Source organism: Cervus elaphus, chromosome 23, assembly GCF_910594005.1.
Source record: "Cervus elaphus chromosome 23, mCerEla1.1, whole genome shotgun sequence".
Classification (NCBI taxonomy): Eukaryota; Metazoa; Chordata; class Mammalia; order Artiodactyla; family Cervidae; genus Cervus; species Cervus elaphus.
In genome coordinates, this window is record NC_057837.1 from 10,782,247 (window position 1) to 10,808,926 (window position 26,680).

A 26,680-nucleotide genomic window follows, 5' to 3' on the forward strand; every position below is an offset into this window, starting at 1 on the left:
ACTTTGAATGTCATGTCACACAAGTATTATTGACCTGTATAACGAGGTTTTACATGGTCATTTTGTCTATATTATAGCTTAAAATCTATGAGTTTTTTTCTTAATCTGAATAAGTAGCTGTCCTAGGACTCTGGACTCAGTCAGAAGGACATGGCCTTTGTTACTTCTTTTGTAGAATTAGGAATTTTGACTAAATCCATGACTCTCATACCTTACAAAAAGATTCTTTTTTTTCCCAAAGAAAGGAACCTTTCTTTTAAAAAAGAAAACTCCTGCAGGGAACCGTGTTACATAAAACGTAGACAAGCATAGTGCCTTGTAGCTGAAGAGCAACCAGAGGCCCTGCAGCTGTGACTTCTCTGTTCCCCAACCCTGCAGTGACCCCTGTGGGACCTTCCCCATCTATGGGACATAGTTCAGAAACACACTTAGGAGAGAATCCCTCTGGCTAAACATCTTCAGAATCGAAACTTGCTGGGACACTGTTTCTTGTTTGTAAATTTTGTCACCTTTCTGTCTTTTCCTTAAATGGAAAAGTTTGAAGAAAATCAGAGATGTGTTGTTCTCCTTCTTAACATTCGACTTCAGACTTCTTCCTCCATTTGAACATGATTTGAACGTGGCAGGCGGATTCTTAACCACTAGACACCAGGGAGGTGCACACGTTCATTTAAAACAGTGCCTGAGAACTCCCTGGTGGGCCAGTTATTAGGGATCTGGGCTTTCACTGCCAGGGGCCCTGTTCAGTCCCTCGTTTGGAAATTAAGATCCCACAGTCTGGGAAAAAACAAACAAAAAAACAAACCGGAAACAAAAAAGCAGTGCCTATAGTTGTGTTGGTCATCTTACCTTAGAAGGAAGAGTATTTCCCCCCACAGAATTCAATAAAAGTGGTCTCATTTTGAATGAGAAAAAAAATCTAGCCTAGAAAGATTCCTGAGTTGGTTCTTGGGCAGAAACAAATGAAGAGCAACCTGAAACCCCTCCCTGGTGGCCCCGGGGGAGCTTCGAGGTGCCTCTGACTCCTGTTAGTTCCCCCAGAGCCTGTGTGGCCGGTGCTGCCAGCAGAGCTGCTCCTGGGGCGAGGAGGGCTCTGCCTCTCACACCCACCCCGCGGGCTTGGTCACTTTCCCTCTACTGCTTTTTCTTTATGGACTTCAGACTCGGGTGTGGCAACTCCCCTGGTGGTCCAGTGGTTAAGACACCATGCTCCCACTGCAGGGGGAACTTGTTCCATCCCTGGCTGGTGAACTAAGATGCCAAAGCCATGCGTGGTCGGCTAGAAAAAAAAAAAATCGGGTGTGATTTTTTTCGCTCATGTCCTAGCCCCTCTTGATATCACCTAGAATTGTATTCGAGGGCTAGGTGAGTAAAAGGCACATTTGTGAAAATTAACACTGGTTAAAACAGCATAAACAGGTTATCTGGTTTCCTTGATGTGTTTTATCCCGGCCCTCTGTCCTTTTGTGAGCTGTGATGGGAGAGGACACAAACACAGTCAAATGGTATCAGATAAAACAGCAGCACACTCAGCCATCAGATTCCCTCCTGTTTTGTTTTGCTGTTGTTTTTTTTGTCGGTAACTCTATACAGCCTGTGGGATCTTAGTTCCCAATCAGGGATTGAAGCTGGGCTCTTGGCTGTGAGAGTGCAGAGGCCTAGCCACTGAGCCACCAGAGAATCCCCAAATCCCCACGTGTTTGATGGGTCAGAGGGAAGCTGATAAGTATTATCAGAGACGCAAAGGAAATCTGAGACTGGATCAAACAAAATGGCATTTCATTCTGTTCCCAGGTAGTCAAGGTTTATGTTGTTGTTGTTTTTTAATATTTACTTATTTAGCTTCAGCAGCCTTCCCTGCAACATGCGGGATCTTTAATTGGGGCATTCGATCTCTTAGCTGCGGCATGTGAGATCTCGTTCCGTGACCAGCAGTGGAGCTGGGTCCCCTGCATTGGGAACTTGGAGTCTTAGCCACTGGACTACCAGGGAAGTCCCTCAACAAGTATTTTTGAGCACTTATTATGTGCTAGACAATATGTAGCAGCTCAGAAGGTAAAATGAATGTAATACAATATCTCTGTCAAATGAAAGCTATGCAAGAATATTCTTTCTAGTATTGATCCACATGGCAAAAGTCTTGACGCAGCCTTTTCAATTTAAGATTAGTTAAGGTCCATATAGTCAAAGCAGTGGTTTTTCCAGCAGTCATGTAAGGATGTGAGAGTTGAATCATAAAGAGGGCTAAGTGCCAAAGAATTGATGGTTTTGAATTGTGGTGCTGAAGAAGATTTTTGAATCAAAAGGAGATCAAACCAGCCAATCCTAAAGGAAATTAACCTGGAATAGTCACTGGAAGGACTGATGCTGAAGCTGAAGCTCCAATACTCTGGCCACTGATGGGAAGAGCCAACTCATTGGAAAAGACTCTGATGCTGGGAAAGATTCAGGGTAGGGAGGAGAAGGGGACAACAGAGAATGAGGTGGTTGGATGGCATCAGCGATATGACATGAACTTTGGAAAACTGGGAGATGGTGAGGGACAGGGGAGGCCTGGTGTGTTGCAGTCCATGGGGTCGCAAAAAGTTGGACATGGCTTGTGACTGAACAACAATAAATTAATAGATCCACCAGATGAAATTGATGCATCATCGTAAAAAAGAAGTTTCAGACATTGTTATACTAGCAGTTTAGCAAATTCACACCCACCTTCCAGTGAGGGCTACTAGAATGGTCAGTCCATACAGCACAAGGAACACTCGCCACAAATAAACAAAGCCTGCAGCAACGAAGACCCAACACAGCCAAAAATAAATAAATAGATTTTTTTTTTTTTGAAGAAAAAAGGTGAAAGTATGTCTCCTTGAGAAGGTGAATTCTGCTCAGTTTTGAAGGATATAGAGACCAACACATCCAGTAGACCTTTGTTGAGTATTTACAATGTGTCAGCCATGAGACCACGTGCTAGTTGGGGAGCCAGAAGATAAACACACATATAAGTAGTCCACCTTCAGGTCTGATAGTGTATAACCCAGGCAGAGACGTTCCACAGCCAACAGCTGCATTTAGTGTTAAGAGGCAGCAGTAGAAATGTGCTCAATCAAGTTCTGTGCCAGGTGTGGGAAGCATGCTTGGAACTAGAGCCCCAGGCCTGCTTCTCTAGCACATACCGGTGACATTTTGACCTACAAGTATCTCCTGCGTTGATTTCTTTCTGTGTGACGTCAGGTGAAGCACAGGCAGAGAAAAGAGTTGGGAAGTGTGCAGCTCAGTGAACATCCCTGGGCCCCCAGCATCCTGCATCCCTCCTCAGGTGCCACTGGGGTCCCTCTGGCTCCGACAGTTCCCACTGTCTTGATGAGAACAGCAGAGATTTGTTTGCCTGTTTCTGAACTTCATACAGGTGGACATATATACAGCACATGCTCAGTGCATACTCTGGTTCTGTTACTCAGTATCATGTCTGCAGTCTGTATTCAGAGAGTGCAGGTCAGCGTGCATTTATTGTCTCTGTTAGTGTTTTTTGTTTCCCCTGTTGTCGTCTTTCATTGTCTGACTGAGTCACAGTTTATTTACCCATTTTCTTTAAGTACATCTGGATCATTTCTAATATTCTTTTAATAAATTATGTTTTTGCTGAAAAAAGAAAGTGAAATGAAAACATTTCAGACAATCACACTGAAGGAGCTTAGCACCAGCATACTTAAGCAAAACGTAAGTCTCAAAGATCTATTTCAGATAGATGGAAAACTATCCCAGGCAAAAGGTCGGAAATGAAGGAAGAAATGAAAAACAAAGTGGCAAATATTTGAATAATTCTAAATGAACATTGGCTATATAAAACAAAAATATCTTGTACAGAGTTAATATAAATGATAACCCAGACACAGATTATCAGACGTGCTTTGTGTAGTCCCTGAAGAGGGTAAAGCTTTTAAGCTCCATAAGAAAGCTAGTCTCTAGGGTAAAAAGCATTAGTGAACTGAAGTGGGTCAGCATTGTATAGTGACAAAAGATTCAATTTGCCAAGAGGATATAAATGTATATTCTGTGACCCAGCAATCCCATTCTTAGGTGCGTATACTCCAGAGAAACTCTTAGGACATATGTTTGAGTGTTCAGAGCTTTTTTTTCCCCCCAGTGTAGGGGCGGGGTATTTAATTAGGAAAGGAACCTTGGTGGAGGACTAGCCTAGGTGCTGGCATGTTCTCTTTCTTGGTGGGTAGTGAAGGCATGGATATTTCTTCATGTGCTAATGTTTGTGGTCATCAGACGCCTCTTTTTTGCACTGTTTTCTAACTATCTTATCTAATTTCCTTTTATGGTGTTGTTGATAGTGTTTTTTGGTGAAGGGCTTATGATTCACTCTTAATTGGTTAAAAGGTTTTTAAAACCTTAAGTAAATATTTGAAAAAATAAATGTCCTCAGTGCTGAAGGCAACATAAGAATCTTCCATCTGAGAAAACCCCAAAGGCCAGTGTGTTATGTATGTGGCCTGTTGAAAGCAGTTTTGACCGCTTTTCTCAAATTCACAGGTTAACTTCGAGGAATTTAAGGACGGTTTCATGGCTGTGTTGTCATCACAGGCTGGTCTTGCCTCCTCAGATGAAGACAGTGGGCCTTTGGAGTCAGGTAAGAGGCCTTTCTGGTCTTTTTTACATCTCTTTCCGTGATTCTGTGACTTCTGGAATATGATGATGTACCTGAACAATGCAGCAGGTCTATGTTCCCCAGCTGCATGGACTGGGACCATGGACTGCAGCACTTGGCTTTTTTTCTTCTTTGGCTTCCTTATTTGTGAAATGATTCTGCAAGGGGAAGACTCTTGTGTTTTCGTCTGCACTGCACAAAATCCTGTGAATACCCTGGCACTTCTGGTCACCAGATCTGTGTAGTTTCCCCCGCACCAGGCCATTTTGCAACACCAGCTGGGTGTCCTACAGTTCAACTCCATTCTGACACCGTCCCCCTGGACACAGCTTCAGACCCCACAGGCTAAGACAGCAATGCCTTCAGACAGCAATCTCAAGTCCAGCTTGTCTCCTTTGCTTCTGACCCACTGCTAAAGATCAGAGGCGCCCACGGCCTCCTCAGGTTCAATTAATTTGCTAGAGCAGCTCAAGGAAACCCATTACTGGATCAGCAGTTTATTGCAAAGGATGTAACTCAGGGTGAGAGGTGCATGGGCTGTGGGAAGAGGCTCAGAGGCCCCACACCCTCTCCAGGGCTCACTCTTCCCCAGTCTCCCCTTGTTCACCAACCCAGAAGGTCTCTGAATGCTGTCCTTTCGGGGTTTATGGAGGCTTCGTTACAGAGTCATGACTGATCCAGTGATGGGGCATCAGTGACTGAATTCAACATCCAGCCTCTGACCTCCCTAGAGGTCAGGTAGGGCTGAAAGTACTAACCTCTAATCACATCGTTGGTTTCCCTGGCAACCAGCCCATCTCAAGGTGTGGTTCTCAAAGTCACCTGATCAGCATAAACTTGTGTGTGGTTGCTGTTATCGCTTAGGAAATTGGAGGGTTTTAGAAGCTGTGCAAGAGATGGGAGGAAGACCAAATTCATGTTTATTCCAAGTCACAGTCTCAGGAAGGTCAAGTAATATCTAGTGTGGTCCTTACATTGTAGGGTATAGACAAGATAAAGTGGGTGTGGAGAGGTGGAAGAATTTGATCATCCAAAGCGCAGTGCAGGTGTAAGGTGCTGGCCAGGCTGGGAGGCTGGTGGAGCAAGCAGGATGCCACCAGCTGAGGCAGCCCTCCGCCTGTGTTCTGTCTCAGACAATAGTGCTCTGTGCTCCTCCAACTTCTTAGACCCTGGTTTCCGGTGGGACCCGTAAAACAAAGGTAATATTTCAACAAGTGAAGAGGGGCTTTGATTCTTGTCAGGAGGTGGAGGTAGAATTCTGGAGAGAGGCCCGCCTGGAGTTGTGGCCTGTGGGTCCACTGGGAAGGTGATGGCGGACGTGCTCCTTAGAAGATGGGCCAACTCCTAGGCTGGCAGCGCCTGCCGTGCTCTGGCCGGATGACCCGTCGAGGCTGCATGTGAGGAGTGCTGGGAGGGAGAGTGCAGTGGCCAGCGGGTCCGTTCCTCCTCCACGGTCCGTTCCTCCCCCACAGTGCCGGGGTTCAATGCATCTGCCCCACACAGGGCCCTGGTCGGCTCCCAGACCCCGGGAGGGGCCTTGGTCAGGAGCAGGTGCATGACTGGGGCAGCGGGTGCCATTGGGAGGTTTGGGGCTTTGTACCTTTCATGTAGATTCCAGTGAGCCCCCCAGCGCCCCCCACCTCTGAAATTCTGTGGCTGATCATTCCCATTACTCAGGTGAGGTTTTCTAGTCTGAAGCTAGGGCCTAGAGGAAGCACTTGTGGCCTCCCCTGGGGCTGAAATCGGTTGGTGTCCCACAGCCTGCTGCTGGAGCCACGTAGGAGCTGTGACCTGGGGGAGAGGAGGCTGATGGGGCAGGAGTCTGATAAGGGGGCGGAGTCAGAACGGGGGTGGAGTCTGATAAGGGGGCGGAGTCTGCCAGGGGGAGGAGTCTGACAGGGTAGAGGAGCCTGACCGGGGAGGAGCCTGATACAGTGGTGGAGTCTGCCCTGGGGGAGGAGCCTGACGGGGGAGTTGTCTGATAAGGGGGTTGGGCGTGACAGAGTGGGGGGGCGCAGAGGGAGTCTGACTTGGGGAGTAGTCTAACCAGTGGTAGGAGCCAGCTTGTCAGCGGCCGCCCTGGGACCTGAAGGGTCTGGTCATTGGTTGCTTTGTCTCAGGTTTCTCTTCCCTGAAGTGGGAAGAAGGCCACTTGCCTTTCCCGACTTGGGGTGTGATCGTGTGACCCTGGACATGAAGGTGCCTGAGAAAGGCCACGCCCGTGTCATCGCTCCCTTTTCTGTGCTGGAACTCCTGTGAGTCCTCCACTTGTGTCCTCTTCGTGACTGGTGCTTTTCTCTGCCAACCCCCGTTTTGTTTTGTGTTGTTTTTCTCTTCTTTCAATTTTCAGAACTTTCCTCAATTACCCAGTCAGTGGGTGGGTCAGTCATAGGCCTGCCTGAGGTGGCTTGGCCAGAGCTGGTGCACAGGGGCATCCCCTGTTGTGAGAGCCCAGTGAGCCCTGCCCCGGCCCTCCGGGGGTGTGTGCTTCCCATGCGGGCCACCCTCGCGGTCTCCCCCATGGACTTCATCCCTGCTTCCCCTGCCAATCCACAGCATCCCTCTCTCCGACTTTCTAATCTGGCTGGTGGTCCTTCCCAGCGACTCATGCCACGATTGGAAACATGTGCTTTGATGCTCCAGGAATGTGCGTGGCACCCTGGGGCCAAATGGCTGGGGTTTTGAAGAACATTCTGCTTCTCAGTCATTCTGCTCCTTCAGTGAAGGCCATCACAGAACACGTAACCAAAAAAGTCTTTTTTTAATTTTTGCTTGTTTAATCTTTTGGCCATGCGTCTCAGCATGCTGAGAGCATTCTGCTCCTATGAATAAATATGCACACACAGGAGGCACAAGGCTCGGTTGACCTTGTGGTCTGCCGGCCGTCTGGGCAGCGGGTGGGGACTGGCCGTGACCCCCAGAGCTTCCCACTGAGAGGCCACAGCTCTGTGCTCTGTGGGTGGTGAGACGCTGCCCCCTCCTGGCCTGATTTGCTGCTTGGACAAGTTCCTGGGGACCCATTTCCCCCTAGTGGAGGGAGGAGGTGACACTTTCAGAGAACATCTATGAACCTGTCCTTATGTGTGTGATTTCTGGGCGTCTCGTTGCTCTGAGGAAAGTGCTGAGCAGCGGAAACGATGAAGAAAGGGGTACCATATCAAGGGCAGGTGGGCCTCCAGACGCACACCAGGGGTTCTCAGGAGGGGAGAGGCAGGAGCCCATTCAGGCCAAGGGCGCAGACATGGTGCTGGGTCACGACCTCCAGTGAGCAGTGAGTTACTGAGCCCCAGGCGGGGGTCCGCATGCTTTCAGGCCAACCTGGTTTCCCGAGTGTGTCCCCGCTGCCCACTCCCACCTGACATGGCCTTTCTCTTCCCGCTGTTCCCCGCTCAGAATGCAGCCACAGCCTGTGTGTAGACAGAAACCAGAGCAGGTGCGGAGCCTGCATGCAGGCCCCTGCTCCCTGCATGGGGTGCTCAAGCCTTCCGTTTGCTCCCTGTCAGTGGGACCACCCCCTGTTCTCCAGCAGCCCCAGGAGTTCCGACATGGGGAGAGTGTACAGGACCGGACCCTGCCCATGATAACCTCACAGAGTCCGGGAACATGGTCATCCTGCCCTAGATGTCCTCTGTCACATGGAACTCAGCATCTTCCTCCCAAGACTCCTTCCTTGTCCTCAGTTTCTGTGCATTGCTGGCATCACTGTTTCTCCTGGAGGCCCGGTTGGACCCAGCCTCCTCCTCTGATGCTCCCCAGGTCAGAGGCTGCGGGCCAGTTTCGGGTGAGGCGGAGAGAGAAGAGGTGGTAGTTAGTCCCTGGGAACATGACCCACCGGTGTGAAACGGTCTGTTTCCCTGTCCTGGCCTTGCTTCCTGGGACCCTTTGCCTTTCTCTCCAGCTGGCACCTTCTGGGTGCTTCCCTTGGAACCCGCGTTCTCTCCTGGTCACAGCCCAGGCCTCACCCCTACTCCCCAGTCTCTCTGGCCACTCAGATTCCTGCAGAGGCAGTGTCATTTCTTCTCTGCTTGCGGAGTCCCCATTGCTCCGCAGATGTGGGCAGGTAAGGAGGGAAGAAGGAAGTTCAGGGGTGTATTAGGGCTTGAGGGAGCCTCATGAATCCCTAGCCGAAGTCCACACCTGCCTCTGCACCCGACTTTCGACCCATTCGGAGTCTGAGCCTTCGTGACTGTGCTGAGTTCCTTGCCTCTGTGTCCTGTCCAGGTGGGGTCCTGTAGTGGGGTGGGGTCAAGTGGGTGGGAAATGACCTTCTGGTCACTAGAGCACTTGGATTATTGTAAGGTTATTTCTTTGTGTAAAAAGTGCTCGGGTCTGGTACACTGGGAAGACCTAAGAGGATATGGACGGAGAGGGAGGTGGAAGCGGGGATCGGGATGGGGAATACATGTAAATCCATGGCTGAATCATGTCAATGTATGACAAATACCACTACAATGCTGTAAAGTAATTAGCCTCCAACTAATAAAAATAAATGAAAGAAATAAAGAGCTAGATTTTTAAATTAGTTTTCTATCACATAGAAAAGCATATTTTGCTTGGAAACACTGAAGCAACACCGAGCGTTTAGTATGGAAAGTCCTGTCTCCTAGCCTGGCTGTCTCAGCCCCAGGCCCACGTTGGCCCTTCCGCGTGTTCTTCTGGCGTTTTCTCTGTCTGTCCCCAAGAGCCACATGGCACCTCCGAATCTGCATCTTCGTAAGCACAAGTGGGCCCAGAGTCTGTTTTAAAGAGCCCCACACACCTCCCATTTTCTTTCCAGTTGCCTCCCAGGCTGTGCCCTCAAAGGCCATGAGCAGCTCTAAGTGGTCCGGCTGTCGGAGCCAGCCCGAGCCCTGTGGCGCTGCAGGTGGAGCCCCAGGTTTACCGGAGCAGCCGGTCACACCCAGTGTGAGAAGCCAGCTCTGCTGCTCCGCGTCCCTGGAAAGCGTCGAGGTGGGTGGACCCCCCCCGGGCACCTCCCCCAATCACTGCTCACATGACATGACACAGGAGGATGGGAGAGGGCATCTCATCGCTGGAAGAGCAGCTATTTGGGGACCTACATTCGGTTTTTAGGTGTCTCTGGGTCTCCCTGTCTGCAGGGCAGTTCTGGCCACGGAACATCCTCCTTCAGAAACGGGGACCTCGGAGGATCCCCCTTCACCACCACCCTCCCCTGGTCCTGCAGGAGGAGGGAAGGTTATTCGGCTGAGGGCAGAAAAAGCAGGTGTGCCACAACCACGGTCACCCGCGTCCAGCACTTGGACCAAGGCTCACCCTATACAACTTGGTCGGCTCATGATGGATGCCTCCAGGGCCCTCACTGAGACTCCTTGAGCTGTCCACTGCGGGAGCCTTTGGGCCTTCGTGTCAGAAAGGACATCCACGGGGCAGATCCTCCCCCTGCGGGTTAATTGTGGCTGACATCCTTCTCTTTCTGTTTTTCTAGAGTCTCAAGTCTGATGAAGAAGCCGACAGTGCGAAGGAGCCTCAGAATGAATTGTTTGAAGCCCAAGGTAAAGCCTGGCCTTGTGGTGGATGCCCCCTTTGGTCAGTGCTGGGCTGTCAGACAGCAGGCTGCCAGGAAAGGAGAATTTCCTGGGAGGTGCCTAGTGTGGGTGGTCTCTCTGAGATTCCTGAGGTCAGACCCTTGGGCAGGGACTGCTGGCTAAGAGAGCAGCTAGTTGGTTGGCTAGGGTCACAGTGATCCTCGCGACCAGCAGGCATGGGCCAGGGGCCTCCTTCCTAATGTGCCGGGCCTGGGCCAGCAGCCTCCCCCCTCACCAGAGGCCCTGACTGTGCCCCAAGTGGAGGGCGAGACGTGGCTCTGGTCCTGGGAACCTGGCAGAGCTCCCGGAAGGCAGTCACAGGTGTGCTCAGCAACGCTGGGTGCACCGGCACGTGGGTGTGCGGGCTCCTTAAGGACGCCTCTCACCATGGTGAGTCACAGGGCAGAATGTGCAGGACCGCGGCTCCAGCGGGAGGCCAGAACTGACCTGGGGCTTCTCCTGAGTGAGAGGTCTGCACTGGTGCTGAGCACCGTCCAGACTGTGGTCCTCAGGGCCGAGGCTGTTGTTGGCTCAGCGCTGAGCGTGGGGACGTCAGGCGAATGAACCACGTGTCTGTGCTACTGGATGAAGCAGATGGACCTCTCTGTGTCCAAAAATCACTTCCTAAATTAACTGGACTCAGAGTAAATCTAGGGGACAAGAGGAAGGGCTCCGGGGAGGTTCTTCACTGAGTGATTTTGGGCCCTCTGCCCAGAAACAGGTTGGGTGCTTCTTTCCTTCCAGGTTAGAAGTGACACTCGTGCACAGACACTAACGTCAGACCTTACAGGACTTACTCACCTTCTCTGCCAGCGCTGAGAACACACCCTGGTTTCAGAATTGCTTTTCCCTTTTTTTCGCTCCTGCGTTTATTTATTTAATTTTTAAATTAAAATGTATTTATTTGGCTGTCAGATCTCAGCTGTACCCTGCAGGATCTTCATACATCATTTGGGACCTTTCATCGCAGCGCACAGGTTTCTCTCTAGCTGCAGGGCACAGGCTTAGTTGCTCCACAGCACGTGGAATCTGAATTCCCTGAGCAAGGATCAAACCTTAGTCCCCTGCATTGCAATGTAGATTCTTAACCACGGGACCATCAGAGAAGTCCAAGTTTTTCCATTTTTACCTAGAACGTTCAGATGTTTTAAGCTGGAAGGGGTCTTGGAAGTGGCCCTCCCCTTGTGTTTTCCTCAAGCCGATATACAGCGTCATTCATGAGCAAGGAGGCCTAGCATTCCTCAGGAAAGAACTTTCTGATTATTAGTTGGGTTATCACAGTAAATGCCAAAATGACTCCTCCGGCTCCAGACCACTGACTGAGAGCCGGGGTCTGGTTAGGTGCAGCGGATCCTCGTCCTGTGTCGGGCAGGGTGGTGCAGTCTGGGCGTGGAGGGAGCTCTGCTTTGAAGCCTTGCTTATCTCAAGAGAGCTCTTTGTGGGCACCCCAAGGTCTGTCCTCTCCCAAAGGGTGTTTCTGTGGCCAAGCTGCATAAACCTCAGTAAGCCACCTGGCTAACCTAGAAAGGCTATGAAACCTGGCTGTCTGTCACCCAGACTCGCAGCTGAGTCTGCATCTCAAAGACACTTATGGCTCCTGATGTGAGGTGGTATGGAAACAGCTCACCTTGGGGTGTTTTTGCTGGGAAGAAAAAAGAAAGAAAATAGATAACACTCAACCTCCATCCAAACTAGCTTTTGGTGCTAGTTCCAGTTTACAAGAGATGTTAGTGATGGAGGTCCAGGAGGACGGGGACTGAGGGGCGTGTGGGAGGTGACCCAGCAACTCTGCGGGAGTAGCCACACACACTGGGAAGATTCTGCTTTGATTCTGAGTTGAAGAAATCAGCTGTCGGGAGGCTTGGGAGAGAACTGGGACGTGGTTGTTGGGTTGTAGGGCCACGTCACACTGGGGTCAGGAGTGCATTCGAAACACTCAGGGGTGAGAACACGGCAGCTGGGATTTGCCTTCAAATACTTGGGCCAGGGACTTCTGCGGTGATTTATTGTTTAGGACCCTGCACTCCCATTGCAGAGACCCCGGTTTCCATCCCTGGAGATGGAGAACTGGAGCCCCCATGCTGTAACACCAACCTCAGAGTGGAGGGGGCCGCTGCTCCTCCTTGTTCTGGTCCCAACAGCAAATGTGTGTCCCAGGGCCCTCCCTGGGACGGGAAGCACAGCTTCCTGGCCTCACCTCAGCCTCACCAGTCAGCTTTCCACCTGAGGGATTTTTCTGCCCTTGTCTCCTGCCCTGAATCCTGAGGACATGTGCCCTCCACTCAGGTCCCCCCGCCTCTTCTGAAGCCCATCTTGGATTTCTCTGCACAGACTGGGTTTCCCTCGGCTGGCGTGTGCCTTCCAGGCCCACCTTCTGGGAGGACAGGCGAGAAGCCATTGCTTGTTCAGAGAGAAGTTCCCTCGGGTGGCTCCGCATCTGCGTCCCCCCGCATGGCATCAGGCAGACGGCCCTGAGCCCTGTGCTCCGGTCGTCTCCGTGGAGCCTGCAGTCCCCGCAGGTCCTCCTGGCACCCTGTTCCCTGCTGCAGGAGTCGGGGAGGCCGCGCCCGCCGAGCACAGGTGGTGAGGTCACAGAAGGTGCGTGAGGAGGCCGCGGTCCTCATGGCGCTGGTGCCCGCGTGCAGGTCCTGGAGGAGAGTGTCGGCCAGACCACCCCGTCGTCCCTCGTGTCCCGAGTGCTCAGGCCCCCGCCTCTTCTGCAGCATGGATGATGGCAGCGGGTCCTCCTTCCCAGAGCAGATCATCTCCTTGTGGGCCCAGGAGGGCGTTCACAATGGCAGGGAGGTCCTGCAGGTGGCGGCCGGTCTTGCAGCTGCCCCAGCAGAGGCGTCTGGGCGGGGGAATTAGAGGGAGATGCTGCCCATGAGGGAGGTTGGACAGAGAACCTCGCAGACACATGCCCCATGGAAAGAAGGCCCATCATCCTCCCTTTTTGCTTTATTTTTTGATATCGATAATGTAGGACATCTTAACTTAGAAACATAATAAGTAAACAGCAGAGAAATCCCGCAACCTGAAACAAATCCCTTAGAGGGTAGGTTTCAGTATCTCAGACTCACCCCACAGTGCGTGTTGGCCTCCGAGCCGATCCTCGGCAGCCTTGGCCTGCTCCCCCAGGAGCTGAGCTTCTGCCAGTAAGAGCCCCGCTGCGGGGGATGGGGCGTGGGGTGTGACTGGCCAGGCTGGCCTCCTTGCCCAGGGCGCAGGCAGCCAGCAGGATGAGAAAGGATGCTTCCATCACGGTCACAAAGCACTACATAGCGATTGGGCCAAGAATGCGTTCCGTTTTAATTGGGTTTGGCTCCAGTTTAGCAGGATATTCAGGCCATCCGTCTACTGAACCGGTTGGCATAGAGATTGTTATTGTGTTTTTATTGATGCTCTGAAGCTACAGAAAAGGTTGGCAGTAATTCCGGTCTCCATCCTCAAGATTTTGCATCTCGTTAGGTACCGACAGATGAAACATCTGATGTCAGGCAACTCTGCAGAGGGGCCCAGAGGAAGACTGCTTTGGGAGGATGAGGAAGGGAGACAAGCTTGGTGCTTCTCCAGTGGGAGAAACAGGCACCAGGATAGCCGGTGGACTGAGCCTCGGGCAGGGCCTGGGGTGACCGGACAGAGACAGGTGTCGCTTCTGCTCTGGGCAACTCCCTGGCGCTTACTCAGGTGCCAGGCTACAGGTGGCAAGGCTGTGACCGGGCAGGATAATGGGTGGCCAGCCTTCTCCCCTTCATGCGTCCAGTCCCAGGTTGGGTGCTGGGGATCCCTGGGTCTGAGGTCTAGCTGCAGGCAAGACGGAGCGAGGATAATTTCCCACCTCTTCTAAGGCCGTCTGGAGAAGTGAACAGTGCCCGCCCCGGGCTCGAACCTCCTGGGTCAGAAACCTGGTAGAAACCCCATTGCAAGCCAGTTGGCTTCTTGCTGTATGTACTTCTGTAAAAGAGACTCAATAACTGCAGAAACCATCCTGGAAGGCGGAGGTTCAGGTTTCCCAGGTGGCCCTAGTGGTAAAGAACCCACTTGCCAGTGCAAGAGGCGTGAGAAATGCGAGTTCGATCCCTGTGTCAGGAAGATACTCTGGAGGAGGGCATGACAGCCCACTCTAGTATTCCTGCCTGGAGAATCCAATGGACAGAGGAGCCTGGAGGTCTCAGTCCATAGGATTGCGTAGAATCGGACACGACTGCAGTGACTTGGCACGCACGCACAGGAGGTGGGTGAGAGCCCAGCGCCAGCCACTGCTCAGCACTCTTAGGCCAGCTGAGTTTGTTCCTTCAGACCAGCTCGCTAGACCCAGAGCAGTGTCCCCAGTGATCCCTCCCTCCTTCCTGCAGGAAGCAGGTGGAGCAGATGGCCAGGGAGCGAGATAAGGTGAGACAAGACCTGGAGAAAGCTGAGCAGAGGAACCTGGAGTTTGTGAACGAGTCCGACGACCTCCATTCCGCCCTGGAGCATCTCGCGGAGGAGAAGGTCAGGTAGGTCTTGCCGCGATCCTGGCCCAGGGCGGATGGTGGACACAGGCTGCTGCCAGCTGAGGCCCTGCGGTCTCACCTGAGCCCACAGCAGGAAGCCCGCAGACCAGGCATCACCCATGCAGTGGGCTGAGTGGACTCCCGCAGAGTCAGCCCGGCTGGTGGCGGGCAGCCTGATTGCACACGCCCTTCCTCTGCGGCCAGTGCTGCCCTCCCAACGTGCCCACAAGATAATGGTGACTGATTTCAGGCCATCAGTCGGGGAGCTGAGAATGGATTTGCGTTGGTCTCAGCCTGGTTGACCTGATTTTCCGGACCACCCCGAAGGGACTCGGTGAAGTTCTTTCTGCATCGGAGAACCAGAGACTCGATATCTCCATCCAAAAATCTGGTTGGGGGACACAAGGCCTCGAGGGCCATGTAGGTGTTTGGGTTTTGCTCCATGAGTAACACAGTATCAGCGGTACACTTTTAGAAATAGTGTTTGCCGTTCTGTTAGGTTACTTTAACAGAAAAGTATTAAGGGATACATGTTCATTGTAGAAAACTTAGAAAATACACACACAAGGAAAAATAAAAACAAACATTTCACGTCCACAGATGTTATCACTCCTAACATTTTTCCTGAGTCCCTCGTTTCTTCCTGTCCACGTGGTTGCTTTCAGAGAGGTCTCCTTGCTGTGATGTTGCATATGTTTTCTGAGCACCTGTCATGTGGCTCTGGCATATGTTACTGCAGCTTTCCTCTTTAAAGAGGGAAGTGATATGATCAAGTGTGTAAAACTCGCCCCAAGATCTGCAGGCTGTTAATGTTCATCAAACTGTTTCCCTGAGTGACAGCTGCCCTTGCGCCCCAAAGCTCTGCGGTGAGTCTGAGGGAGGCCGAGCCAATCATTTCTTGTTTCGGACCACAATCAATTGATTGTGGACCCAGCCAGGCTCTGCGGAAATCAGAGTTTCCACTCATCTTCAGCCTAGATATACTGGCTTTGAGAATCCTGTTAAGCAAATGTTTTAGTGCTGTTGTTGTTCAGTAGGTCATGTCTGAGTCTTTGTGACCCCATGGACTGCAGCACACAAGGCTTCCCTGTTCTCTACCATCTCCTGGAGTTTGGTCAAACTCATGTCCATTGAGTCAGTGATGCCATCCAACCATCTTGTCCTCTGTCATCCCCTTCTCCTCCTGTCTTCCATCTTTCCCAGCATCAGGGTCTTTTCCAGTGAGTTGGCTCTTTGCATCAGGTGGCAAAGTGTTGGAGCTTCAGCTTCAGCATCAGTCCTTGCAATGAATATTCAGGACTGATTTCCTTTCGGATGGACTGGTTGCATCTCCTTGCTGTCCATGGGACTCTCAAGCATCTTCTCCAACAGCAGAGTTCAAAAGCATCAATTCTTCGGCACTCAGCTTTCTTTCTGGTCCAGCTCTCGCATCCTTGCATGACTAGTGGGAAAACCATAGCTTTGACTAGATGGACCTTTGACAGCAAAGTGATGTCTCTGCTTCTAATATGCTGTCTAGTTTGGTCATAGCTTTTCTTACAAGGATCAAGCATCATTTAATTTCATGGCTGCATTCACCATCTGCAGTGATTTTGGAGCCCAAGAAAATAAAATCTGTCACTGTTTCCATTGTTGCCCTATCTGTTTGTCATGAAGTGATGCGACTGGATGCCATGGTATTAGTTTTCTGAATGTTGAGTTTTAAGCCAGCTTTTTCACTGTTCTCTTTCACTTTCATCGAGAGGTTCTTTAGATCCTCTTTGCTTTCTGCCATAAAGGTGGTGTCATCCGCATATCTGAGGTTATTGATATTTTCCCCGGCAATCTTGAGTCCATCTTGTGCTTCATCCAGCCTGGCATTTGACATGATATACTCTTGATATAAGTTAAAGAAGCAGGGTGACATTATACAGTGTTGACATACTCCTTTCCCAATTGCAAACCAGTCTGTTGTTTCATATCTCGTTCTCTCTTTTGCTTCTTGAAACCTGCATACAGGTTTCACAGGAGGCAGGTAAGCTGGCTTGGTATTCCCATCTGTCTAAGAACTTTGCACAGTTTGTTGTGGTCTCCACAGTCAGAGGGTTTAGTATATAGTCAGTGAAGCAGAAGTATATGTTTTTTGTGGAATTCTCTAGCTTTTTCTGTGACCCAGTGGATGTTGGCAATTTGATCTCTGGTTCCTCTACCTTTTCTAAATCCAGCTTGTACATCTGGAAGTTCTCGGTTGGCATACTGTTGAAGCCTAGCTTGAATGATTTTGAGCATTACTTTGCTAGCATGTGAAATGGAGTTTTGTGGTAGTTCGAACATTCGTTGGGATTGAAACACAGGGAAATCAAATCTGTCAGTATTTCCACTTTTTCTCCTTCCATTTGCCGTGAAGTGATGGGACTCGATGCTGTGATCTTAGTTTTTTGAACGTTGAGTTTCAAGCCAACTTTTCACTCTCCTCCTTGACCATCATCAAGAGGCTCTTTAGTTCCCCTTTGCTTTCTACCGTTAGAGTGGTAACATCTGTATATCTGAGGTTGCTGGTATATCTCCCGGCATTTCGGATGAAATACTCTACGTATAAGTTAGATATGCAAGGTGGCAAAATACAGCCTTGATGTAGTCCTTTCCCAGTTTTGAACTAGTCTGTTGTTCCATATCCGGTTCTGTTGCTTCTTGACCCACATACAGGTTTTTCAGGAGGCAGGTGAGGTGCTCTGATATTCCCATCTCTTGAAAAATTTTCCACAGTTTCTTGTGATCCACATAGTCAAAGACTTTTAACGTAGTCAATGAAGCAGAAGTAGATGTTTTTCTGGAATTCTCTTGCTTTTTCGATGATTCAGTGGATGTTGGTAATTTGATCTCTAGGTCCTCTGCCTTTTCTAAATCCAGTTTGGACATCTGGAAGTTCTTGGTTTATGTACTGTTGAAGCCTAGCTTGAAGGATTTTGAGCATTACCTTGCTAACATGTGGAGTATGTGCAACTGTGCAATAGTGTGAACATTCTTTGGCATTGCCCTCCTTTGGGGTTAAAATGAAAAATGACCTCTTCCAGTCCTGTGGCCATTGCTGAGTTTTCCAAATTTGCTGGCATATTGAGTGCAGCACTTTAACAGCATCATCTTTTAGGATTTTAAATAGCTCAGCTCCACTAGCTTTCGTGATAAACTAAGATTTGGCACTGTTTTCCCTGCTGATTGGACTGGTTGTTGCAAAAGATCACTGCAGCGTCTGAGGGGAAGGGCCCCCGCCCTGTCTTCTGTCTGCCTTGGGATTCGCTGTGTGCTGGTTTTCCAAGGCTTGTGGTGGAGGCTGGCTTCTCTGCGCCTTCAGTCACCAAGGGCCCTGATGCTGCCTTTATTTACTGGTGCAGTTTTTGATGACGTGGAGAAGGTTGAATGGCCAAGGGGTGCCAGAGACCCACCCAGAGGTCACCTGCTAGCTCGCCCCATGGGCCGAGGGACCCGCTGGCTCCCTTGTCTGTGTGAGGTCACCTCCGCCAGCCCCGACGGGGGCAGCTCATGAGGCCTCCGCTGCCCCACAACACTGCAGGTCACCTGTCTGTCAGGTGGGAACAACCAAGTTCCCAATGCCAAGGCCGAGTGCGCTGACGGGAGACCCCGGGGAGGGAGAGGCGCAGGTGGCGCCCCCGGGGAGCCTGATGCACCGTGAGCCGTGTGCCTTGCAGGCGCCTGGAGCAGGGCTACTCGGGGAGGCTGATCCTCCTGTGGTCCGAGGTGGAGGTGGAATGCTCGAGTTCTGGGAGCCGGCCAAGCGGCAGAGGGCCAGGCTGCAGGAAGACCTGTGGCACCTGCAGGCGGAGGAGACCGGCCTCCGCGAGAAGCTGACCCTGACCCTGAAGGTAGGGGGTTCAGGGTGCTGCGGGGTCCCTCCTCAGGGCCCCCCAGCTGAAAAGGGGGAGGCCACATTGCCCGAAGCTCCCTTCTTCACACCCACCCCTTCCTGGGCCAGGACTGAACCCTCCCCGCGGCCCTGGGAGCTTGACACTAAAGAACGTTTTCTGCAGCCACAGAGAGAGCCCATTTCTCAGCCGCAGCGGAAGCGTCCTGGCTTCTCCAAGAGAGTGCAGCCCTCCTCTGCAGCTGTGTGGGCTGCAGGATGGGGGCCGCGCCTGCCTTCTGATTGTTTCCTGTGTCTGCGGACACCACCTTCCAGGTTTTCCACTGATCACGTTAAAAAAGGTAAAAAGAAATAGGTGGCATTAATTTTAATAACATTTTATTTACTCCATTACTTTCACAGTGTCATCATTTCAACATGTAATCAATATAATCACATTTTAAGTGGGAGATTTTGCATCCCTCTTTGGGAGCCTGGTCTTTAAGATCATTGTAGCATATATGCTGCACACCTTGATCCAGACTGACCACGTCAGAGATGCTCGGTGGCCTGTGTGGGGTCACTGTGCGGCGGGGCGCCAGGGCGCACACACCCGCCGCCCCACGGGCCTCCCTGCAGCTCTCGCGTCCTGGCCTTGCCCTTTCCCCCGGGACAGAGGTGCTCACTCTGGGGAGATTGCGTGTTTGCTCAGGAGTTTCCGAAGGAGGTTCAGTGACTCTAGTAAACATGCGCTTCCTCTAAGATCTGCAGGGCCTGTCCCTTCGCCCACGTGGCCTAGAGCCCTCAGTTAGAGGCTCCTCCTCCCAGGGCAGGTGTGGACACAGGCCAGGCACTGGCCTCCAGGGAGTTCAGAAAGAACTGACAAAAGATGCCTGCAGAGGAACCTCAGATTAAAAATCAAAGAGGAGGGACTGCCCTGGTGGCCCAGTGGTTAAGACTGCACTCCCGATGCAGGGGACACGGGTGTGATCCCTGTTTGGGGAACTAGGATCCTGCAGACTTCATGGCGCAGCCCCCAAAAAAGGAAAATCAGAGAGGGATGTGGGGCCTTGAGGCTGCACCTGGTGTTGGCTGCTTTGGCCTCCCCCAGAGGCAGGGTCCCGGGGGGAGGAGCCAGCTGGAAGTGGCATCGCATGTGGCGTCCTCCAGGTCAGGTGAACACGGCCCACCCGAGGCGGGGGGAGGAGCACATGGACTCACCGTCATGGGCGCACGTGGTGCTCGGATCGAGGGACCACCTGGGAGAGCGGACTGGGAATGCCGCCCTTCCTGGTCCTATACAAGACAGGTAGCAAGTGGGCTTGTTGAGTTACATTTCATTCTTTGAGTGGATAAACGATGCTTGTTACAGACGCAACCCTACCTCTTTTATTTTTCCCTCTGTGCTATGCAGCTTGCAGGATCTTAGTTCCCTAACCAGGGAGCAAACCCGCATCCCCTGCAGGGAAAGCACTCAGTCCTAACCGCTGCACCGCCAGGAAGGTCCCAGAGACCCTTCCTGTTAAGCCTCATGTCCCCCCGAATCTCCCCTACCCCTTATGAGCATACCCCCCCAACTTCTTGTGGTTTCAGGTGTTCAAAGGTCTCTGTGTTTTCTCCATTTCTCATTTTCACTGCAGTTTTTTCCCCCGAGTCCCTTCTGTGTATCCGGTGATGGAAGGTGGTGCCAGGCATAAGAAGTTGGGAAATGACTTCTGCTCCTTGTCGCTCCCGGAGCAGTTCGGGTCTAGTGTCGGTGCCCCGTCTTGGAAATCAGGACCCGCTCTGCTGGGGCCTGAACTGTTCCCCGGGTGCCGGCCCCGCACCCTGCTCCTGGGCCTGGTGGCCGCAGTGGCTGGAGGACGTGTCTGGCTCTGCCCACAGGACCTGCAGGACCGCAACAACAAGCTGCAGGCTTCAGTGCGGGAGCAGCCCAGCAGCCACACGCCCTCTCTGCCGTCTGTCTCGGGCACTTCCTGTGGACAGGCACAGGAGCCCAGTGCTGTCCTAGTGCTCCACCCAGGCCCCAGGCCCGGCGGGCTGTGCTGGTCCTCTCTGCTTCTCCTGACTCACGGCACGCCTTGGCTTGTTGGCCCCACAGCTAACGTCTCGGTTCCAGTCTGAGTGGTGTCTGGATCATTGGACAGGGTTTCCTGGGCACCTGCCACGTGCTGTCATAGCTGGGTCTGCAGCCGGGACTGAGACAGGTGTTTGCAGCTTTCAGCCCCAGGGGGTTGGGCAGAGAAGGCTCCATCCTCTGACATCTGTACCCCTTGTTACAGGCCTGTTCAGCTCTGATGTTTCCTCCTGGGTCTGTCTGGGTAGATTGCTTCAAGGCATTTGGACATGGCCAGTTTTCAAAACTCCCAACCGGGCATTTTACTGAATGGTCCTCAGCTTGAATGCCTGGTTAGATGCCTTCTTTATGGGACCATCTTCTTTACTCTGATGTGTGGTCTTTCGTGAAACTGTCTTTGGAATACATTCCCTCAGTTTTTGTTTATCTGAAAATGTCTCAAATTCTCTCCCATTTCTGAAGGCCGGTCTTTCTAGGAGCACAAACTTTGATGCACAGTTGAAGGCTGCCCTCTGCCCTCTGACCTGGGCAGGGTGCTCTGAGTGAGCATCCATTTTCCATTGCTGCGGTGATGAGTTACCAGGAAATCAGAGGCTTAAAGCATCACAACTTCGGATTTCACGGTGTTTGAGCCTGGAATTCAGAAGTGGGTACGACTGGGCGGGAATCTCGGTGTTGGCCGCCGCCTTCCTTTTTGGAAGCTCGGGAGGAAACCTGCAGGCCTCCCATTCTTGATCCACACCTTCCTCCTCTCACACCAGCAGTGACTGGCTGGTCCTCCTCACGCTCCATCCTGACTCCCAGTCTTCTGCCTGCTCTTCCACAGTGGAGGGCCCACTGGACAGTCTAGGACTCTCTTTCCATCTAAGGGCAGTGAACTAGCAGCTTTAATTCTGTTTGTTGCGTTGATTCCCTTTTGCTATGAAATAGCACATTTGCAGGTTCTGGATGCAGACGTCTTTTAGAGGCTGTTTTTCTGTCCCCACAGGAGGTGACCTGAGTTGTGTCCTCAGGTTGCTATTAGCTTCTCCATCTTTTGTGGTTTTTCTTTGGTGTGTTTAGGTGTGTATTTCTTTCATTTTAACTTTTATTGAAGTGTTATATGCACACACACAAAAATGTACATGTGTATGCAACTGGAAGAATTGTTGATAAGTAGGACACATTTGTGTCACCAACACCCAGAATATGCCCTCCAGGGTCACTATTCCAAGTCGGGATAGTGCTAAGCCCTGGGGAGCTCTGGAGAGCCCCATTTTTTGTTCTCGGTGCTGGTATACCTAAGAATGGAATTGCTGAGTCGTAGGACAGAGATGCGCTTTTCTTTTTACTCTCCGTACTTAGAAATATTATGCCTGTTGAATATCTAGGTTTGTGTCTTCTGAAACTCTTTCAGCCATTCTTTGTAAAACATTGCCTCTCCCATCAGTGGTCTTTCCAGTTGGGTGTATGATATTAGATGTTTTCACTTTTCCTCCTTTTCCTAACCTCTCTTTCATTTCTTCCATCTTCTTTTCTGTATGTGGCACGTTCTGGGTACTTTTTCATGTCTCTGTGTTCCAGGTCAGTGATTCTTTCTTCAGCTATATCTAATCTGCCAGTGAGCTTTTATTTTGACATTGGGTTTTGTTTTTTTTTTTTTTTTTCATTTTCAAACATTCCATTTGGTCCTGCCTGATCATTTCTGATAGCTTACTGTTGCTTGCTTGTCCATTTTTTATTTCCATGTTTTATTTAAGTAAACATTTAATAATATTTATCCGAAGTTTGTGTCTGATAATTGCAACATCTGGGATCTAATTCTGTTGTTTTGGCTTCTTCTGACTCTCATAAGTGGTCCTTTCCCACATTCGTTGTGGTGACCTTTGATTGTGAGCTCATGCTTACATGATGTTCATCTGTGGGAATCCTGAGAGCTGTAGTAGAGGGTTCTCCCTGCAGAAAGGATGTGTTTTGCTTTTGCTGAGAAGACTTGGGAACCACTTCATCTGAGACCACTTTAATCTCTTCCAGGGAACCAGCCCACCACATACGGCCCTGGTGTGGTTTCTCCACAGTGATGTAGGTGTTGGCCTCAGGGTAACCCCATCTTTGGGTTCCTTAATGCTCAAAGCTTTGGTTTCAGCATTCAGGTTTTTGTTTAAGGGCCCCTGGAGGTTTCTATAACCTTCTGTGAGGACACCAGACGTTAGATGATCAGCTTTGCACAGGCTCTGGTTATCTGGTGAATGTGGAGGACTGGGATAAGGCAACCACCATCTTATTTGAGGTCCAGGAAACTGGAAACAGGAACCACCCCCCCTGCACCCCAACCCCGGCACCCACATGCACACACACACATCTGCCTTGAATCAATTTTGTTTTCCATCCAGGATCCTGAAAGACAGTTCAAAATACAGAGCTCATTTGTGGTCACACTCCTCCTTGAAACCCTCCACGTCTTTTAAAATTCCATTGACTTATATGTCTTCATTTTTCTCTTTAGTTCCTTATGAGAAAAACGAAATTGTACTTATGCTTTGTAGGAGATACTTCTGCTTGATATTATAAGAATAATACATTACATATGAGATGATGTGCTTTGAGTACTTTTAGACTGAGAAAACTAGAAGCTAATGCCAGATAGATAACTAACGTTTAGGGGAATGTCGGTGTGACCAACATATATTAAGGATAGATTTTCAGGGCAGCAGGCATGGGTTTAAAGCTGCCTCCCCGTGATCCTTATTGGTCAGTTGCTCATCTGTTGCACATCAATGGAGTTACCATCCAGGGAGACTATGAGCATCAGAAGCCAAGGACTCCTGGCAGACTTGGCCCGGGCAGCCTCTCTCAGTACTTGCTTTCCCCTCCTGAAGGTTCCACATTGCATCGGATCACCCTCCGTCCGCTGATGCGGGCATCTTTCCAGTTTCCTCTAGTGCTGACCTCAGCGTGTAGGATGGGGGCACTCTCTTCATAGGATTCAGCTTTCTGAGTCCTTGTGTTCCTCAGCTTTGTGCTCGGGGTCCCTGGGGGAGGGGGGAGATTTCCTTGCAACAACCTCGTGAGGACTCTCACCCAGCATCTTGCATTGGTGCCAGCTGTGAGCACGCTGACGTTTCAGTGAAGGTAAGGAGATGCAGGAACGGGCCAGCTGGAAACACAGAGAACCAAGGGGCTGAATACGCTAGTCAATGGCTCTTTTAGGAGCTAAGAAAGCTTTGTTTTCCTGTAGCTTATCTTTTGGGAAATGCAAACCAGAGCAAGTTAACACTGGGTACAGGGAAGGAGCTGGCCCCTGTGTCCCCATCCAGGGAAGGAAAGTGTGGCTGCGGGTCATTGCAAGACCAGACTCTGTCGGGTGACCAACTCCTGGAATTCCCACTCTTCTTTCTTTTAAAAATTTGTTATCCAGAATCAAGTTGGAAAAGCTTTCTGAAGAAATCACGCTCTTGAAAAATGAGGTGGGGAAGATCCGACAAGAGCTTGAAGCCTCAGAAAGGACAGAGGGTGCACAGAGGTAAGGGCCAGCTCAGTGGTCCCACCCCAACCACCCATCCCGGACACGGTTTGCTCATCGTAGAAGAAGCTCAGAGGGCATTGCTGTAGAAAGTGGGAAGTGTTCACAGATAACCCACATTCCAGGAACAGTCAGCAGAGACCTGTGCTGCCCTCCGACCAGCCTTGATGGGCACGGGAGGGCTCACGCATCCTAAGAAATACTGCACAGCGTGCTCCAGGGCCGGAGGAGGCATCCTGCATTCCTGTAGGGCAAGAGGGCCTCTCGCAGCCTTCCTGGGCCAGTGGACTCGGTTTGTTCTGGTCCTGATAGTGGTTTCAGCTGTGCTTCTGTCCAAGCCTCATTGCTGGTCTGTGGATTTCAGTGTGAGAGAGTCAGGGGTCTAGGGCAGGGGCCTGAGCACTGAGGCAGGAGCTGTGTGTATTGTGGAGGGACACCCGTCAGTGGATTTCAGCTTTCACCATCAGCGCCTCATCTGAGAAGGGTTTGGCTTTTTTTTTTTTTTTAATAAAATTCAAATGAGCTCAGCTCTAAACTGCCGAGAATGTGGTATTGATTTGATAAAAGTGCCTGACGATTGAAGCGTGGAATCCAGAGTGGATTGTCCAGTTTCCCCCAGTGGTCATGTTTTGTGAAACTTTAGTATAGTGTCTGTGTTAGTTTGCTAGGGCTGCGATAGCAAACCACCCCAGACTGAGGGGCTTATATAACAGAAATTTATTTCCTCACAGTTCTCGGAGTTACAAGTTCAAGGTCAGGGCAGGGCTGGTTTCTTCTGAGGCCCCTCTGTTTGGTTTGTATGCAACTGTCCTCTCCCGTTCATCCTTCAGGTGTGTCTGTGTCGTCATCTCTTATTAGGGCACCATCATACTGGATTCATACGACCTCGTTTTGCCTTAATCAGCTCTTTCAAGACCCCATCTCCAAATGCAGTCCTTCTGTACAGTACTCCAGTACGGTCTTGGAGGTTTGAGCTTCAGCATGTGAATTGGGGTGTGAGGGGGCGCAAATCAGCCCTTAATGAGCATCACAGCCAAGCTATTGACATTGATGCAATCTGTAGGTCTTACTTCCCCAGTTTGGGGGGGGGTGGTGGTGTTCTTTTTCTTGGGGAGTGTTTCATCGCCCCACGGCTCGTGGCATCTCAGTTCCCCAACCAGGGATGGAACCCCAGTGTCCTGCCTCGGAAGGCAGATTCTTAACCACGGGACCACCCAGAAAGGCCACATGCTTCCACAGCTTTACTTCTGTACTCATGTGGGTGTCAGGTCTACACGGTTTTATTCCCTGTGCAGGTTCATGTCTCCACAACCACAGCTGCAGCTCCACAAGGTCCTTCATATTGTTTATTCACAACTACGTCCACCATCTATCTTCCTGCCCACCTACCCCAGCCTCAGCCCCTGAAAACCACTAACTGTCCTTCATTTCCAGAATTGTGTTGTTACACAAGTGACAGAAAAGGACTCATACAGAATGAGATCTTTGGGATTGCCTTTCCTCACATAGCATGATTCCCTGCTGTGTGTCCACAGTTTCTTTCTTCCTGTCACTGGATGGTATTCCAAGGCGTTAATGTCCCACAGCTTGTCTTCAGTTCAGTTCAGTCGCTCAGTCGTGTCCGACTCTTTGCAACCCCATTGACTGCAACACATAAGGCTTCCCTGTCCATCATCAACTCCCAGAGCTTGCTCAAACTCATGTCCATTGAGTCGGTGATGCCATCCAACCATCTCATCCTCTGTCATCCCCTCCTGCTGCCTTCAATCTTTCCCAGCATCAGGGTCTTTTCCAATGAGTCAATTCTTCGCATCAGGCAGCCAAACTGTTGGAGCTTCAGCTTCAGCATCAGTCCCCCCAATGAACACCCAGGACTGATCTCCTTTGGGATGGACTGGTTGGATCTCCTTGCAGTCCAAGGGACTCTCAAGAGTCTTCTCCAACACCACAGTTCAAAAGCATCAATTCTTCAGCGCTCAACTCTCTTTATGGTACAACTCTCACATCCATCATGACCAGTGGAAAAACCATAGCTTTGACTAGACGGACCTTTGTACACTTTTTAATATGCTGTCTAGGTTGGCCTAGATATATGGATATATAGGCCAGTATAGCTTTCCTTCCAAGGAGCAAGCGTCTTTTCATTTCGTGGCTGTAGTCAGCATCTGCAGTGATTTTGGAGCCCAAGAAAATGAAGTCTGTCACTGTTTCCATTGTTTCCCGATCTATTTGCCCTGAAGTGATGGGACTGGATGCCATGATCTTAGTTTTTTGAATGTTGAGTTTTAAGCCAACTTTTTCACTCTCCTCTTTCTCTCATCAGGAGGCTCTCCAGTTCCTCTTGCTTTCTGTCATAAGGGTGGTATCATCTGCATATCTGAGGTTATTAATATTTCTCCCGTCAGTCTTGATTCCATCTTGTGCTTCATCCAGCCCAGTATTTCATGTGATGTACTCTGCATATAAGTTAAATAATCAGGTTGATAATATACAACCTTGACGTACTCCTTTCCCAATTTAGAACCAACTTGTCTTAATGCTCCTGGGCTGATTCCAGTTTTGGGCTGTCACAG

The 26,680-nt window shown here is 50.7% G+C and overlaps 4 protein-coding genes across 16 annotated transcripts in view; 3 read left to right on the forward strand and 1 right to left on the reverse strand.

Annotated features, from left to right (window-relative positions):
- The window catches only part of LOC122682154 (ninein-like protein), a 705,741-nt gene that overhangs the window by 511,786 nt on the left and 167,275 nt on the right, over positions 1 to 26,680 (forward strand). The gene's annotated exons all lie outside the window — the stretch shown is intronic.
- Positions 1 to 26,680, reverse strand: part of LOC122682160 (ankyrin repeat domain-containing protein 26-like) — a 371,465-nt gene that overhangs the window by 128,091 nt on the left and 216,694 nt on the right. The window lies entirely within an intron of this gene.
- LOC122682180 (ninein-like protein) overlaps positions 2,379 to 26,680 on the forward strand; it is a 333,523-nt gene continuing 309,221 nt past the window's right edge. Inside the window, exons 1-6 of one of the 2 annotated variants that reach the window (XR_006337247.1) lie at positions 2,379 to 3,489; positions 4,537 to 4,633; positions 9,429 to 9,601; positions 10,098 to 10,164; positions 14,553 to 14,693; positions 14,782 to 14,886. Coding sequence is in view for 1 of the 2 variants with exons in the window: in XM_043885027.1 (XP_043740962.1) it covers positions 3,358 to 3,489; positions 4,537 to 4,633; positions 9,429 to 9,601; positions 10,098 to 10,164; positions 14,553 to 14,593 (510 nt within the window). In the remaining variant the exon portion in view is untranslated. Of the gene's footprint in view, positions 3,490 to 4,536; positions 4,634 to 9,428; positions 9,602 to 10,097; positions 10,165 to 14,552 lie in introns of those variants that run through there. The other variant, XM_043885027.1, reaches the window with a different exon arrangement.
- LOC122682176 lies at positions 17,535 to 21,809 on the forward strand. Of its 3 annotated transcripts, none has more exons than XM_043885021.1 (3): positions 17,535 to 18,550; positions 18,716 to 18,890; positions 20,169 to 21,809. In XM_043885021.1, the coding sequence occupies exons 1-3, from the start codon at positions 18,278 to 18,280 to the stop codon at positions 20,201 to 20,203; spliced, it is 483 nt and encodes a 160-aa protein (XP_043740956.1). In that variant the 5' UTR covers positions 17,535 to 18,277; the 3' UTR covers positions 20,204 to 21,809. The 3 variants fall into 3 exon arrangements, with proteins under 3 accessions (XP_043740956.1, XP_043740955.1, XP_043740957.1); XM_043885020.1 differs by having other exon boundaries at positions 20,413 to 21,809; XM_043885022.1 differs by having other exon boundaries at positions 20,630 to 20,696.

Excerpts from the sequence above, each read along its gene's own strand:
- LOC122682176 (XM_043885020.1), top strand. The coding sequence starts at position 18,278 with ATGCCAAGGCCGAGTGCGCTGACGGGAGACCCCGGGGAGGGAGAGGCG. Across the intron at positions 18,551-18,715 it reads AGCTGACCCTGACCCTGAAG|CCACAGAGAGAGCCCATTTC; the intron begins GTAGGGGGTTCA and ends CGTTTTCTGCAG. Across the intron at positions 18,891-20,412 it reads CACTGATCACGTTAAAAAAG|GACCTGCAGGACCGCAACAA; the intron begins GTAAAAAGAAAT and ends CTCTGCCCACAG.